The sequence below is a fragment of the Chamaea fasciata genome, unplaced genomic scaffold (genome assembly GCF_029207755.1).
Source record: "Chamaea fasciata isolate MVZ Bird 193981 ecotype frontalis unplaced genomic scaffold, bChaFas1.0.hap1 SCAF_16, whole genome shotgun sequence".
In the NCBI taxonomy this organism is placed as follows: Eukaryota; Metazoa; Chordata; class Aves; order Passeriformes; family Sylviidae; genus Chamaea; species Chamaea fasciata.
Window position 1 is genome coordinate 10,475,056 of NW_027094101.1, and position 14,865 is coordinate 10,489,920.

General features: G+C 59.5%; 1 protein-coding gene across 3 annotated transcripts; it reads right to left on the reverse strand.

The window, feature by feature from the left end:
* Positions 1-355: 355 nt before the first annotated feature.
* On the reverse strand, positions 356-8,424 carry ERN2 (endoplasmic reticulum to nucleus signaling 2). Of its 3 annotated transcripts, none has more exons than XM_066198010.1 (20): positions 8,366-8,424; positions 7,400-8,034; positions 7,226-7,298; positions 7,015-7,137; positions 6,828-6,929; positions 6,330-6,591; positions 6,148-6,226; positions 5,908-6,058; positions 5,417-5,538; positions 5,085-5,261; positions 4,740-4,989; positions 4,387-4,477; positions 3,758-3,947; positions 3,479-3,578; positions 3,198-3,367; positions 2,379-2,526; positions 2,143-2,270; positions 1,839-1,962; positions 1,518-1,585; positions 356-1,439 (listed from the first exon to the last, which is right to left on the reverse strand). In XM_066198010.1, exons 2-20 carry the CDS (start codon positions 7,499-7,501, stop codon positions 1,248-1,250), a joined length of 2,652 nt encoding a protein of 883 aa, XP_066054107.1. In that variant the 5' UTR covers positions 7,502-8,034; positions 8,366-8,424; the 3' UTR covers positions 356-1,247. The 3 variants fall into 3 exon arrangements, with proteins under 3 accessions (XP_066054107.1, XP_066054106.1, XP_066054108.1); XM_066198009.1 differs by having other exon boundaries at positions 3,168-3,367; XM_066198011.1 differs by lacking the exon at positions 8,366-8,424 and having other exon boundaries at positions 3,168-3,367; positions 7,400-7,472; positions 8,001-8,004.
* Between the last annotated feature and the right edge of the window lie 6,441 nt (positions 8,425-14,865).

Consider the following 14,865-nt stretch of genomic DNA (forward strand, 5'->3'; position numbering starts at 1 on the left):
CCTTGCTGAGAGAGGGGACAGCACCTTTCTGGCTTCCCCTCTGAATGAGGCATCCTCTTACCCTTACTGACAACCCTCGGCTGGGCTTACCTCTTCCTTGGCTCCATGATTAATTATGGCTAAAGAATCAGCGCAAGTCCTCTCAGGACTTGTCTTGCAGGAGCCCAGTGACCTGCCTGTGCTGTTCTCCCACCACTGCTCCCTGGCAGCAACTAGAGGTGCTCTCAGTCCAGTTTGTTTTTAAGCAGGACAAGCTTTTTAGTTTTTATTTTTTAATTTTTATAACGTTTTGTATAAATATATTCTGAAATATATTCTGGTACAAACCCTGTTACTTGTGTAACAAAATCCCACACCCCAGTACACACAGGAATCAGACTGTACAAAATTATTGCTGTTCCGCAGAGGAACTTTGCTGTGGGCTCTCTGTGCCCGTGGGCTCAGCTAGTGCTGGAGGCTGGCTCACAGGGAACACATGCCCATGGGGATGCCATGAACCACAGCACCCATGGTACACCAGCCCTGGGCAGCAGGAGAGGCTGGGGGAGCTGCAGGCATAGGCCTGTCTTTGAGGGAAAGGAATTCCCTCCTTTGTGCCCAGATACAACTCCTGGGCTGCTGTGCCACCTGCTCAGGGGTTCAGGCCTGGCAGAGGCACAGGTTGCTGGGGACCCCAAGGGACAAACCCTTGTTCTGAGCCCAGCTGAGATCCACACCTTCATTGTGGGGGCTGTGCCCTCACAGCCCGGATCCCACGGGCAGGTCCCAGCCCCAGGGCAGCTGGGCTTAGCTCCAGTGTCAAGACTAGAGCCTGGTCCTGGTCACAGCTTAAGGAGCTGCGTCCCCAGGCTCCTGGCACAGGAGAGAACACACGGGACAAAGCTCCCTGGCCCTGGTGAATGTCCCCAGGGACCCCTGACAGCTTGAGGGCATGGCTGTGCCAGGGCCTCGCTGTGGCTGTCCCTGGGAAAACACGTGTTTTCCTCTTTCTTCTCCAAGCACTGTGTCCACCTGAGATGGCTTTGTTTTCTGACCCAAATGCCTTCACCTGAGTCTGACTGTGAGTGTTTGCAAAGGTGGTTGCCCAGAGGATCCCTCAGGAAACCGCAGGTGAGAGCACAGTGCCGCCCTGTGCCCACCTGTGCCCCGGTGCCTGCTGAGCCCACCTGGCCCTGGCAGGAGCACACCGGGAGAGGCCTGGGCGAGGCGCAGGGACACAGTGCCCCCCGGGCACGTCCCGGGGCCGCTCAGGCGCCGTCGCCCCTCAGGCCCTGGCAGTAGTAGGGGCGGAAGATGCGCTCGTGGGCGCAGGCCCGCATGGCCCCGTGCGTGTGCAGCAGCAGCCGCGGGAAGCGTGAGGTGAAGTACTGCACAAAGCCCTCGGGGACAGAGCCCAGCGCCGCCCGCACCTCGGCCGGCAGCTCGTGGTAGTGGTGCTTCTGCAGGAGAGAGCGTGAGGTGAGAGGGGACGGGGACAGGGGAGGTGGCAGGGCCACGGGGCAGCTGGGTGGCCGTACCTTGTTCCTCATGGCCCGCAGCAGGTCACGCACTGACCCCCCCTTGTAGGTGCGGAACTTCCTCAGGTCTGGGGACAGCAGGAGAGACATGGAGTGAGGTGGGACACAGCTGGGGCAAGGGGCTGCCACAGCAAGTAGTGCAAGTCCCAGCCCTGCTCCTCTGTGGCCTCCCAAGGAGGGGCTGCCACCTTTACCTGCCCTGCTTTTCGGCTCCTGGGCACAAGCAGGTGCCTGCTGGCCAGTAAATGCAGCAGCCCTTGGAGCCCCAGTCCCTACCTGCTTCACTGGACCCAGTGATGAGCCTATCCCCTCCATGCTCACCCATCTGCAGTGGGAGGGAGATGTGCATCCTCCAGTTGGTCCTCACCACCGCCCGTCCCCCCGATTCCAGGGCTGAGACGATGGGCCCCTCGGCTGGCTCCTTCTCCACACGGTCACTGACGTCCTGTGTGCCCAAGAGTGGGGACAGGGTGGGTATGGCACTGCCCTTGCTCTGCACGAGGTGGGACAGAGACCCAGGGACCCCTCGCCCCTCCTATGAGCATGTTGACCTCAATGCAGCAGTTTCCAGCACATTTTTCAGTGCACACCTGCGTTCATTGCCGGTGGGACAGCACAAGCTCACCTGGAAGAACTGCAGCTGCTTCTCCTGACTCCAGAAAAAGGGATGCAGAAGGACCACAGGGGCCGAGGGCCGGCGCTGGGGCTCGGAGCTGATCATCGCCATAATCAGCTCCCTCGCAACGAGTTTGTCTGGGGGTGACACAAAACAGCAGAGAACTCGCCCCTGCTCCAGGGCTGTGAGCTGCCCCTCAGCCCGGAGCCTCCCCGTGGTGCTGTGCCACTGGGGAAGGGCCTCACCGTGAGCCTCCTCCTGCAGGCAGTTCAGCTGGTAGGAGCCCGCCAGGATGTTGGCCTGGCGCCGCAAGCTGTCCCCAAAGGGGTGCTGACCCCCCGACACCACGTAGTAGAAGACACACCCGGCTGAGAAGATGTCCACAGCACTGGTCTGCAAAACACGGGGGCACATGGGACCCTCAGGCAAAGGGTAGGAAATCTTTACCTCCCACTTTTCTCCCTTTTTATGGGGGCAGTTGGTCATTGGCTGCAGAGCTGCTGGAAAATGCATCCCATGGGGCTCCTGCTCTGCTACCTGTGGTCAGGGAGCCCCACCACCCCACATCCCTAACAGAGAAGGGGTTTCCAGAAGCACAGTCAGAATTCAGGATTCCACAGCCCAAAGGACACAGAGTGGCTGCTGCTGTCCCACCATCAGGCAAGAGCCCCAGCACTGCCCTGCCCAGGATCAATACAGCAGCTGCTTCCAGTGGGAATGAGATTCCCAATCCTGAAGAGAGAAGCGTGACCTTGGCAGCAACCCACAGCCCCTCCAACCACCCCACCCCGCATTTCTGAGGACTGGAGCCTAATAAGACACCTGTGCTGAACACAGTTGGGCAATGTCCCCAGGGCAGGGGCATGGGGACAGCCCTGACAAGGAGCACAGTGCCTGTGTCTGGCCTGGCTCATGCAGCTCTCATCCTAATTGTGCTGCCCAGCAGTGTCACCTGAGGCCAGTGCCAGCATGGGGGACACTGCCACAATGGGCCCAAGGAGCACCCAGGGCAGGGGAGGCCACGGCTCACTGACAGGGTTCTCCTTGGGGGCCTCCTGCAGCACCTCGGGCGCGATCCAGCCCTCAGTGCCGGGGATCCCGGAGCGGAGGCTGAAGCTCTGGCGTCCCCCCTGAAGCTTCTTGCAGAGGCCGAAGTCAGAGATGACAGCACGGATGTGCCCGTGGCGATTCGGGACAGAGATGAGGATGTTACAGGGCTTCAGGTCACGGTGCACTGCAAGTGAGAGTGTGTGGTGTCACCTGGCAGGGCTGGAGCAAACGGGGCTCTGCCCAAACCCCACAGCACAGCTGAGGGGGGGCTGGGGAGGGGGCTGCTGGCCCTTACCGATGCTGAGGGAGTGGAGGTGGGCCAGCCCGGACATGGTCTGGCGCAGCACGGACACCGGGTCCAGCCCACGGCGGTCAAAGCTGGGGCTCTCCACGTACTGGAACCACACAGAGGGAGAGGAGCTAAGCCTGATTTACCGGGCAAAGGCAAGCTGGCTGGAGAGACACCAGCGTACAGCAGGGGTTGGAGAACAGCCCCAACAGAGGCTGTGTGTGCCCACGGCTTGTGTTCCCGGGGCTCCCAGGCGCCCCACGGCCGCCCCGTGCCCGGGCTCACCTCCTGCAGCGTGGCGGAGCACAGCTCGATGGCGATGTAGTGGAACTGCCGGTCCCTCTCCGTGCAGAAGTAGCGCACCACGTGAGGGTGCTCGTCCGACTCCCGGAGCAGCTGCACCTCCCGGTCCAGCAGGTGCACACACTCAGGCAGGAGTCTCTTCACGGCCACACTGCGGCCCTCGAACTGCCCCCTGTGCAGAGCCCCGGGGTGTCCGTGTGGGCACGGCCCAGACATGTTCCTGCAGCGCTGGAGCTCGCCCACCTCAGCACAGACCACTCTGCTGTGACCCCCAAAGCCTGGCCTCATCACCAACAGGAAGAGATCTTCCCCAGTGTAAGCTGGGAACTGGAGGGTCTCAATTTTGTAGGAAAATGACATTCCTCACTGTTCACTGTGTTCAGTGCTGGAAAAGGGGCTCAGCCAGAGCCTAGGAAGCGTGCGAGGGGCCAGAGCAGGTGCAGGCAGGCAGGGAGGGAGTGCAAGGGGGACCTGCCCTGTGTACCCAGTGCCTGGTTAATGAGGGCCACGAACCCAGCTCCAGGATGGGTGGGATGAGCACCAGAAGAAGGTGAAGGTGATGAGCTGTTCTCAAAAGTCCCTGAACCAGTGGCCACCACAGTGTCACCCACCTGAAGACAAAGGTTCCTCCAGCTCCATGGCCCAGCACGTCTTTAGGGTTAAAAGAAACTTTCCCAACTACAACCAGGTCTGGTTCTGCATCTGCAAGGGAGAGAAGACAGTAATTTTCCAGCCTCCAAGCATTAGTTCTATATGGAGGACACCTGTTTCTCTCTTCATGTGGCCATTTCTTGGGCCCTACTCCTATGTAGGGAGTCCATGCTTATCCAGCAGCAGATCTGGCACCTCTTCCCATCCCAGGTGGGCTGCAGCCCTCTCATCTGTGGGCATCCCTGTGCCTGCTCTGGGTGCTGGTATCTCTGGAGAGAAGCCCCCACAGCCTGCCCATTCCCCCTGCCCTCACCTTTAGCAGCCACTGGGACAGCTGGCTCTGGGCTGACCGTCCCGTTAGCTGGGTCCTTCAGGCAGGCTGAGGGGCTGGAGCTCTGTGAGAGCTCTGATGCACTTCCCTGGCTCAGCCCCAGCTCCCTGGGCTCCTCAGGGATGTCCTCCCTGGAGACTCGGCCTGGGCGCAGCATCTCCTGCTGCTGCTGCAGGAGCTGTATCTGCTGCTCCAGCTGCTGCTGCTGGGCCACATGCTGCCGCTGCAGTTTCTGGAACACAAACCATGGGAATACTCAGCTCCATGCCTGAAGCCACGCTGGGGCACAGGCTCTGCTATCCCTCTCCCTGCACCGCCACCACTCACTGTGAGCAGCAGGACCAGGATTGCCCCGCCCAGCAGCGCCGTGCCGATGCCAGCCATCGCCAGGTCCCAGGTGCCAGACTCGGGATACACCTCCATCTGCTCCCCCGGCTTGGGGTCTGGCTGGAGCTGCCCCTCACTGCGGACAGCTGGCTCCTCCGGGCTGCTCGGGGCCAGGAACTGCAACACACACCCGGGGCTGGGTGACACAAGAGGCACAGACTGCAGGGCACTTGGGTTTGGGACTTCCTTGCTGTCCTATCCTATGCCGGGGACCCACTGCCCATCTCAAGCAGCACAGACCCTTCAGTGACCCAGCACCCCTCAGCACTCACATCGTCGAACATGGTCCTGGTGGGAGGAGCCCTGGGGATGATGGTTTCCGTGGTTTTCCTCAGGTTCTCTGGGAAGGCTCTCAGCATCGTGGTGTGGACCACGGGAGGCAGCTCATGGTGCCCTGTAGCAGGAGGGGAACAGAGGCAACCCTCAGTTCACCTCTTGGTTTCAGCACCCACCCCTTGCCAGCAGCCCTGGCTCTCCTGGAGCAGAGGGGTTGCTTCTCATGGGACCCCCAGCATGGGTAACTGTGAGCCCTGCTAAAAGAGTCCCTGCCCAACCCTGCACAGGGTACCTGGCAGTCACTCCTGGGGAGGGGACAGGGATGGGCTGAGAGCCCGAGGTGACTCAGCCTTAATCCCATTCATCTCACTGGGCAGAGCAGGTTGGCTATTGCCCCTAAAGCACAGCAGCAGCTCGGGCTGCTCCCCACTGGGCACCGTATGGGAGCCAGGACATGGGTCAGTCTGTGCCTACCACAGATCCACACCTATGAGGAGCCACTGGTTGTGAAGTGAGGTGATGCTGCCCTGTGGGTACTTGACATCAGTGCTGGGCGTGATCTCACACTCCCCGGACTCCCTCATGGTCACGTCGTCCGTGGTGGGGCCGTCGATCCTGGCCAGGGTGATGCCCTGGGGCTGGGGACAGGGCAGCTTGTGGGGCACCGTGGGCCGGAGGCGCCCGCTCCAGCTCAGCCCCAGTGGGGACACTCAGTGGGGACACTCACCACCAGCGCCACACTGCCGTGCACCAGGGACGTCATGGCATAGAAACTGGCCGCGTGCTTTCCCACATAGAGCGCCGGCCTGGGGGCAAGGACAGGCATCACCTTCCATCCCTCACGGAGCGGGGTGACCAAGCACGGGGGACACGAATGCCACTGCCTGCCACCGCTCAGGAACCACATACAGCAGCTGGGTCTTGGTGGCAGTGAAGTCCTTGACGGACTGGTAGCTCCACTTGAGGACATGGATGTCCTGGGACTGGAAGGTCAGGTAGCGCAGGGTCTCCATGGCCAGGTTGAGGTGGGGGAGGCGGCGCAAGCTGTCCTGGTGCCACAGGTAGATACCAACCACAGGTGAGCCGTAGTTCTGCGCCCACAGCACCTCCCCGCTCTCCTTGTCCAGGGTCACCACCAGCCCGTCCCCGCTTGAGGCCAAGTGTGCCATTTCTGGAGAGAGCAAGAGGGATGAGAGATGCAGCAGTTGGGCTGTGTCTCCTCTGGTCACCTTCTGTTCTGCCACCAGCCATGGGCTGCTGCCTGTTCTCCCCAGCAATGGGCACAGCTGAGACCCGCTGGCACTGGCACTGTCACCCCAGGCCCCTGCACAGCCAGAGTCCTGTGGGCACTGGGGAGCCGGGTGCCACGACTGCCACGGCTCCCGTGGCTGCTGCAGTTGCACTCACTGTAGTGGTAGGACTCCTCGCAGAGAGGGGCCGAGTACTCGGAGAAGGTGGCATTCCAGCGCAGCTCCCGTGACTTGGTGTCATACATGGTGATGACGTACTCTGGGGACAGGAGAAGGGCATGAGGTCATCTCCAGTACCCCATTCCTGGCACCAGGAGGCCGATGGGGGCACGGGACTGGCTTACGAGTCCGTCCGATGTAGAGCAAGGGGCTGGATGGGCACAGACCATCCCAGGCCTCTGTTGAGAGGGTGGTCTGTTTCTCCCCGGATTTGGGGTCCACAATGAACCATGTGTCCTGCTTCTTCCCTGACAGAAGAAGGAAAATGCTTTCTTTGTAAGCCCCCAGAGCCCTCCATGGCCCCCAGGAGCCCCTGGTCAGCAGCATCCCCGGTACCAGTGTAGAGCACTCCGTCCGAGCTGCGGCATGGCGAGGACTGCACCAGCTCTGGGATGGTGAACGGCAGCTTCTGCAACACAGAGCAGAGCAGGGGCAGGGCCAGAGTCACCTCCCCAGCCCAGGGCACCCCAGGGGGTCACAGGATGCCCACAGCCCCACAGCCCCACTGACCATCAAGCCTTCTTTGTTCTTTCCTCCCAGGATATACAGGCTGCCATCATTGGGGTCTGGAAGGAATGCTGGCCTGGGAAGGAGACGAGAAGGATAAAACATCAGCTACCCCCTGCCCTGGGCACCTCCAAGGACATAGAGTGGCTACACTGCAGAATCCCCTTTAGCAGTTTGCTCCAGGGTCAGTCACTGCAGGACACGACCTTTCCTGGACACCTGCAGCACTGGATTTGGCAGGAGAGAATTCCCACTCTGGTCAGTCCTGGGACTCCCCACAGCCACCCAGTGCCAACCCACCAGCCTGCTGGATGCCCTGCCTGTCTCAAGGAGCTCTGGCTGTCCTGCCTGCCCCTGAGCTTTCAGGGAGATTTCCCCCTATTTCTCTCCATGCTGGTGTGTGTAGTCAAGCTGAGAGCTCCTCGGCTCTGCAGCAGAGGCCAGCTCCTCTCATCACCATGTGCCAAGTGCCAGCACCAGGGTCAGGGTAAGGTGATGCCATGGCATGGGCATTCATTCCTCTGTGGTTCCCCTTTCCTGCTGTTGCTCCATCAGTTGACAGGGAGCCTCCTGCACTGCCCAGCTGCCTGTGGGGATGACTCACTCTGCCACATACACCGGCACTTGCAGAATGGGATCTGAAACAGAGAGTGAGAGGCCACATCAGCAGCGCTCCTGTGAGTGGGACAGCACAACACCACTGTTTACCCAGCGTGGCACTGTCACCCAGCCCAGCCACGCAGCCTGTTTGCCGTTCAGAGCCAAAAGAGACACCAATGGCAGATGCTCATCCACACTCAGCTGTGCCTGGGGCTGAGGCTGAGGCTGGCGCTGGCAGCCCATCCCAGGGCTGGTGGCACTGACAGCCCAGAGCACATCCAGCACGGGCCAGCCCAGGGGAGCATTCCCAAACCCCGAACATGCTCCAGGAGCCAGGCTGTAAGCAAATTCCCCCCCATCACTACTCACCATCCTTCAGGGTCCACTTGATGGCCCCTGTGCTCTTGCTGACGGCGTGGAGGTTCCCATCCAGTGTGGAGATGAAGAGCAGTGTTTCTGGGACAGTCACAGCACCGCCTTTGAGGCTCTAGGACAGACACACCACCCTCAAGAGCTCAGCCAGACCCGGGAACAATCCCCCAGCCCGAGTCCTCTGCACAGCTCAGCTCCTGGGGCAGCTGCACCCTCAGTGGCCGGCACCTCTCGCACCTACAGCCCCTGGCTCGGCAGCACTGCTCACATCCCACCAGAGCCATCCTGGGGCTGGAGCAGCCTTCCTTCTCCCTCCTCTCCCTGGAATGAGTTTTCCCACAGGTGGGATGAACTGCAGTGTGGCCGTTCCCAGACACAACCCTGGATGCCTTTCTAAAGGTGACAAGAACAGCCCAACCATCGGCTCCTTCCAGAAACAAACGAGTCTGGTGACTTTTCATGCCAGAGAAGTGATGATTGCTTGCCCAGGCCTTCAGAGCTGCAGGTTTCAGCTACCTGACATTGAGGAAGTAATTGCAAATTCACCTGGGAAGAGGAGTTGCTGCTTCCACGTCTGGCATCTGCATAGCGAGTGCCAGCTCAGCCAGTGCCACATACACCAGCCTCACCCTGTCAGCAAACAGGGATGGGCAAACAGCACAGGACTCACATGGCTCTGGCAGTCCCTGATGCCAGGGATTTGGCAGCAGCACCTGAGCCCCTGGCTGGCCACAGATTAGCATGAGAGGCCCAAGGACGCCCCTGGAGCCCAGCCCCTCTGCAGTCCCCTCGCTGCTCTGGGAGCGAGCTGGCAGAGCCCGCCCCAGGGACCTGTCCAGGTTGTGGAGCAGGGACCAGCCAGCAGCCTGTGCCCAGCCAGTGCCTACATGTGAGTCTGAGACCATTTGGAGAGCAGAACCTGACAGTACAAGACTGCCTGTGGCACGGCAGGGCCAGGAGATTTCCTTCAGCTACAACAAAGCACAGGAGCACACACGACCTCCCTCACAATGCACCTCACACCAACCTCTACGCCTCCAGCCCAGTTCTTTTATTTGCACTTCTTTTTGCTTAGTTTTCAGGTGAGGTCAGAGTGAGTTTCTCGATCTGACTTTGCCCAGAGGACACGGTGGGGCAGGCAGGGAAGGGGACTGCTCCCCACCATGGCTCCTCCAGCCCCTATGGCCATGCAGGTGGGATTGCTGCTGGCTGGGGCCATGCCAGGCTGGCAGACACGGGGCTCTTGCAGTGTGGCCACCTGCCCGGGGGAAACTGAGACTGCTGAGCCCCCCCAGCAGTCAGGGCTCTCCACTTCCCCTCTGATGCTGCTCTGGGGTTTTTTCCATCCCTTCTGCAAGTGTTTTGGTGCAGGGCACTTAGGCAAAGGCCAGGCTACCTGGCTTGCCCCCCATAAACCGCCACAGGCAGAACCGGGAGCACTGGATGCCTGGGAGCTGCCACCTTTCCCCTGGCCCCAGCCCCAGCCCAGAAGTGTGTTCCCAGGAGCTGTGCTTTCCCCAACAGGGAAGGTTCCCACCACAGCGCTCCGGACTCAGCAGTGACGCTGGGCTCGGGGCACACTCACTCCCCCAAGGATGGATAGAGAGGGACGGTCAAGCACAGACAGAGACTAGGCGCCAGCATCCCCTGCTTCCTTCTCTGAAGCAGCTCTATCCGTGTAATCTAAAGCCACCTTGGCACGCTGCCTATCCACTTGAACCGCCACCAGCTGCAGGAGCTGGATCCGGCTCCGAAGGCACCTCCCTGAACAGGGAGCAGCTCTGCAGCAGCTCCGCGGGCAGTACCAGGCAGGAGGGGGCCGAGGGCACCCCGGGAAGGGGACTCCGCTCCCGGCCACAGCCAGGCCCAGGGGCGAGGATGGAGAACGACCTCCGCTCTGGGTGCCGCAGGGGCCCCCGCCCGGGTGACAGCCCGGCTGTCCCATCGCACAGCGGCCAACGCCACTCACCTCCGGCCGCGGGACGCCCCGGCAGCATCCCGGCCCCGCAGGCACCACGGCCCCCTCGCCCACAGCACGGACACCTTGTGGGTGCCCCCCGCACCACCCGCCCGGCCGAGGGGCGGCTGGAGCCCCGCTCCCCGGCGTCACCCGCGGGGCCCTCCCGCCGCACCTGCCCCGAGCGCAGGGTGCCCCTGCCCGGGCGGCCACACCCGGGGCACCGAGTGCCGTGTGCCGGAGCCCTCCCGCGGGACACAGCGAGCACAGGCTCACGCCGGGAACCACGGGGGCACCGCACTACTCCCCCCCCCCCCCCCCCGAGCTTTCCCCCGCGCTGTCGCCCCGCACTGTCCCGTCCCGGGCGCTGTCCCACCCTGGCGCAGCCCCCACTCCCCGCGGCGGCCGTACCTGTGCCGGGGGCGGCGGGAGCAGCAGCTGGAGCAGCGGCAGGAGCGGCGGCAGGAGCGGCGACAGGAGCGGCGGCAGCAGCCCCCGGAGCCCCCGCGGGCGCGGCGCGGCGGGGCCGCCCATATCCCGGCCAGGCCAGGCCGGGCCGGGCCGCGCGGCCGCCGTGAGTCAGCGGGGCCGGGGCGGGTCCCGGACGCGGCTCCCGCCCCCCCGCGCTCCGCACACCCACCCCGACCCCGCGGGCCCATCGGCCTCCCCGCCCCGGTCGCCTCCGGTTCCCGGCCGCTTTGCACCGCAGGAGGAGCCGCCCCCGCGGTCAGCGCACAGCGCCGCACGCCCCCGCCGTGGGCACCGGCCCCAGCGCGGCCGCGGGCACCGAGCCGAGGAGAACTCCTCTCGCCGGTAACGCGGGCGAAGCCGTCCCGGCGGGAGCGGTGGCGGACCCGGCTCCTGCCGCACCCCCTGCAGCCCCCTCAGCCCCGGGTGCCGGGAGCTCTGCCCGAGGGACCGCGAGGGCTGCGCTGGGAGCCCCGCCTGGACTGAACGCTGGACCCGACAGGACGCACCTGGACACCCAACCCAACAGGAACCTGCCCGCTGGCACACGCTGGGACAATGACAGTGCAAACTGGGGGCTTTGAACAGTCTCAGAGATGGAATTTTGGGTGTGAGGAGAGGAGGTGTCCAAAGGCGGGGGAGAAGCCGAGCAGCGCCTGTTCAGCGTGACAAACCTGGGGCTGCTGGAAGCCCAGCCCTGGGGCAGCTCCCGAGCACCCGCTTCGGGCGGGGACTGTTCAGTGGGAGTGGGACTGTGACCACCGCACCAGGACCGGGCCAATCTCAGTGTAAAAGCAGATTACAGCCTGGCTTTGGGCAGGAAAGTAGAGACCAACCTGTAACGCACAGCCCGTGCTTGTGCAGTGGCACAAGGCAGCAAAAGCCAAATCCCCACCGTGGGAGATGGGCACCCACAGCTTCGACGTGTCACGAGGTGTGGGGTCCCCTGACTTTCGGCCTGGATCCATCTTCTTGCAAAGAAACTTACTACAAACACTTTTCTCACAGCTGTTCACGCAGGAGGAAGCAGCTCAGCACATACAGAATTACTGAAACACTCAAACACAGAACTACTTAATTATCAAACTTTAATTAATAAGACTAATCTTACAGAATAAAACACCAGGATAACCAGTCAAGGTTACACTTAAAAAAATCCAGCAGTGCAAATCTAAGACTAAATATTTGTCATCTCCCTCCCCCCAAAATAGGCAATAGATTATTTAAAAATACCATAATACATGGTACTCACATATTCCATTTAAAATAAATCTGCAGTGGACACAAATAACTAAGTTGGGTTTTTTTAATATAAAATCAAAGAATTAATTGCTTTGAGTATGGATAAGACAGAGTGAACTTCCATGAGCTACCAAGGCAAATCCTTGGCTAGAAGGTAAAATGGCCACGTTTCATACAGGACTTGCTACGGCCCTCCTGGTCCCCCGCTCCCCTCCGGTGACAAGGACATTCACTGACAAAACAAGATGCCTCATTGTAACAGCTGGGGAGAGGCTGCTGGACAGAACTGAGGGTGAAAACAGCTCCACTGGAAAAACCAAGTTACAAAGGAAGAAAAGTAAACAAAGGAAGTCTGGAAACAAGCCCTGCGAGGATGGGAGCACAGTGCTGTGCCCGGGACAGCGGCAGTGGCGGGGTGGGGACCGTGGCTGTGGGGCAGGGCTGCAGAGCAGACCCCACCGTGGCACCTGGGCAGCAGAGCAGCAGGGAATTGTTCCTCTTTGGCCCTCAGAGCATGGAGCAGTGGGTACCAGCCAGCAGGTGCAGGCAGGGCAGGGTGTGTGTGGCACCAGCAGTGGGGTGGTGGTGACAGTTTCTTATCTCCTTTGAATCCAGATCACTCTCTTCCATCACCAGAACATCCTGACTGTAGTTACAGTTACACATTCCTCATCAATGTCATTCATGGAAACTAATAATTTATTTTAAACTTGGTATGAAACCATGTGAGTAACACAAGCTATTCGTGCAAGACAGTCTCTGTTCAAACCCCAACCAGCTTGAGCAATGACACTTCTGCATTCCCAAGGAAGCAGTGATCCTGGGACTGCTTACACTTGGGATGCACAGAGGAAAGAATACTGGACTTAAGACAAGTAGAGAAGGAGAAACCTGCAGTGCTGGGCACAGAGAGGGGAAAGGGATGGCACAGAGGTGAGCTGTGATACTCAGGGTCATGGAACAAGGTTGGGAGCTGGGGGACTGACAGGAGGAATCCCAAGCAAGGAGGGAACACTGCCTGGGCTCTGGGAGCAGCCAACAGCAAACACCAGCTGTGTCCTGCAGGGACCTGCATTTGCCTCACAAATACTTAAATCTGCAACCTCATACAGAGTGGCACCCCAGGATGCTCCTGGGGAATCACCTACACAGGAGCCAGACACCGCTGAGAGCACCCTGGCAAAGTGTAATTTAACTGAAATACACATCTGTGCAGCTGTTACTGGTGACTTCCCACAGAACAGATGTCAGATCTCAGAGTCATCTTTATCACCAACTCCAAACAGCCAGTGTTCTCACACTTTACTCACACACTGTGTCTCACTGAGGACCAAACTCCTCCCTGGGACCATTGGTTATGCTGAGTCTGCCTTGGGATGGTCACAGTGACCAGAGAGCAAAATCCAAAGCCAAGAGAGAGGCAGGCAATGGCTATGAGGCAACTGTGGCACTATCCCACTGAAAAGAGGGTATTTCTTAATGTCAATAGCTGCCTTGGAAAAACTGGCATATGCCAGAACATACAAAACTCCACATCATTCCCAAAGAGAAAGGATCTTAAAAAGCAGTGCTGCTAATTTCAACTAGAATTCATTTCAAGAAGGCTGGGATATTGAGCCAACAAACACCAACTAAAGCATTTATAAGTCACTTTCCTGTATTTTAATTCAAATTTTGCACAGAGAACAAAAAAAGAGACAATTCAGTTTTTCCAATCAAATCCAACCTGCAAGGAAGCACCTAAATAGGATCACATTTTCTTATAGTATTTTCTCCATGTTTAAAATTGCTTTGTATGTAACCAAGGGGTTTGTGCTGAATCTCTTTTGAGCTGCTGGGCTGTACCTGGTCTAGGACAGAGCAGCTGTGCCCCTCTGGCATGGAGGGTGACACTGCCCTGTGCCCCAGGGGCCTCAGCAGTGCCCAGTGCCTGTCCCCACTCACCCAGTTACTCACCCGGTCGCTGCGTCCTGCACAGAGCCCCAGGAGCTGGAGAGGAGCTGGAACTTGGGCACCTGCCCTCCCCAGGAGCAAGGGGGTGAAGGAACAGGAAAGGAAACATGAACAGAAGCACAGACAGGTCTGAGCATGTTGAGGAACAAATGGGAGCTGATCATCACGGAACCAGCAAGGTAGCAAGTGCCAACATGGCCCAAGGTGACAGAAATAGCCAGTGTCACCCCTTTGCTTTATCCTGGAGTGCCCACACCTTCCACCAGGTAACAAATTGTTAATTTAAACCTTAACACCAGGACTGACAACTAGGAAATCACAAGTGTGATGGCTACGTTTCATCCATGACATTGTCACCAGTGAAGTCAGGCCAGCTCCTCTCGGCCCCCACTGCTCCAAGGGAGCTGACACAGCTCTTCTGGCCCCAGCCAGGCCTGTCAGGACGCACTGCTGCTGGCTTGCACACAGAAAGGAAATACCTCAAGCTACAAGAGTAACAAGCACATCACTAGTTTCTATGCAGGATATGAAACACCTTTAAAACTCATATTGCATGGCTGTTCTAACAGAAAATACAAACCAAAGGCTGTAGAGGCTACAGGGAAATATGTGACCTCAACACCTACCAGAAAGCCAATGTGTTTTCCAGTCTCTCAAGTAAAATAACAATAAAATAAATACTCATTTGGGAATTTGCGCTGCTGTGCTTCAACTGGGCTCTTCCCTCAAGGAGAAGGAAGAGTGGACATGGAGCATATTCAGATTAGCTGTTCCTAAAAGGCTGTTTCTGCATGGGTTTGAGCTACTGGCATGGAGCAGCACTGAGCCCCAGCAGAGCAGGGATGTGTGAGCTGCTCCAGTCTGGCTGCACAATGCC

Bases quoted from the DNA above. Each gene is read 5' to 3' on its own strand.
- ERN2 (XM_066198009.1), bottom strand. From the start codon at position 7,501: ATGTTTTATCCTTCTCGTCTCCTTCCCAGGCCAGCATTCCTTCCAGAC. The intron at 3,368-3,478 runs GTAAGGGCCAGC...TCTCACTTGCAG, and splicing joins CCTCCACTCCCTCAGCATCG to TGCACCGTGACCTGAAGCCC. The intron at 1,963-2,142 runs GTGAGCTTGTGC...TTGGGCACACAG, and splicing joins AGCAGCTGCAGTTCTTCCAG to GACGTCAGTGACCGTGTGGA.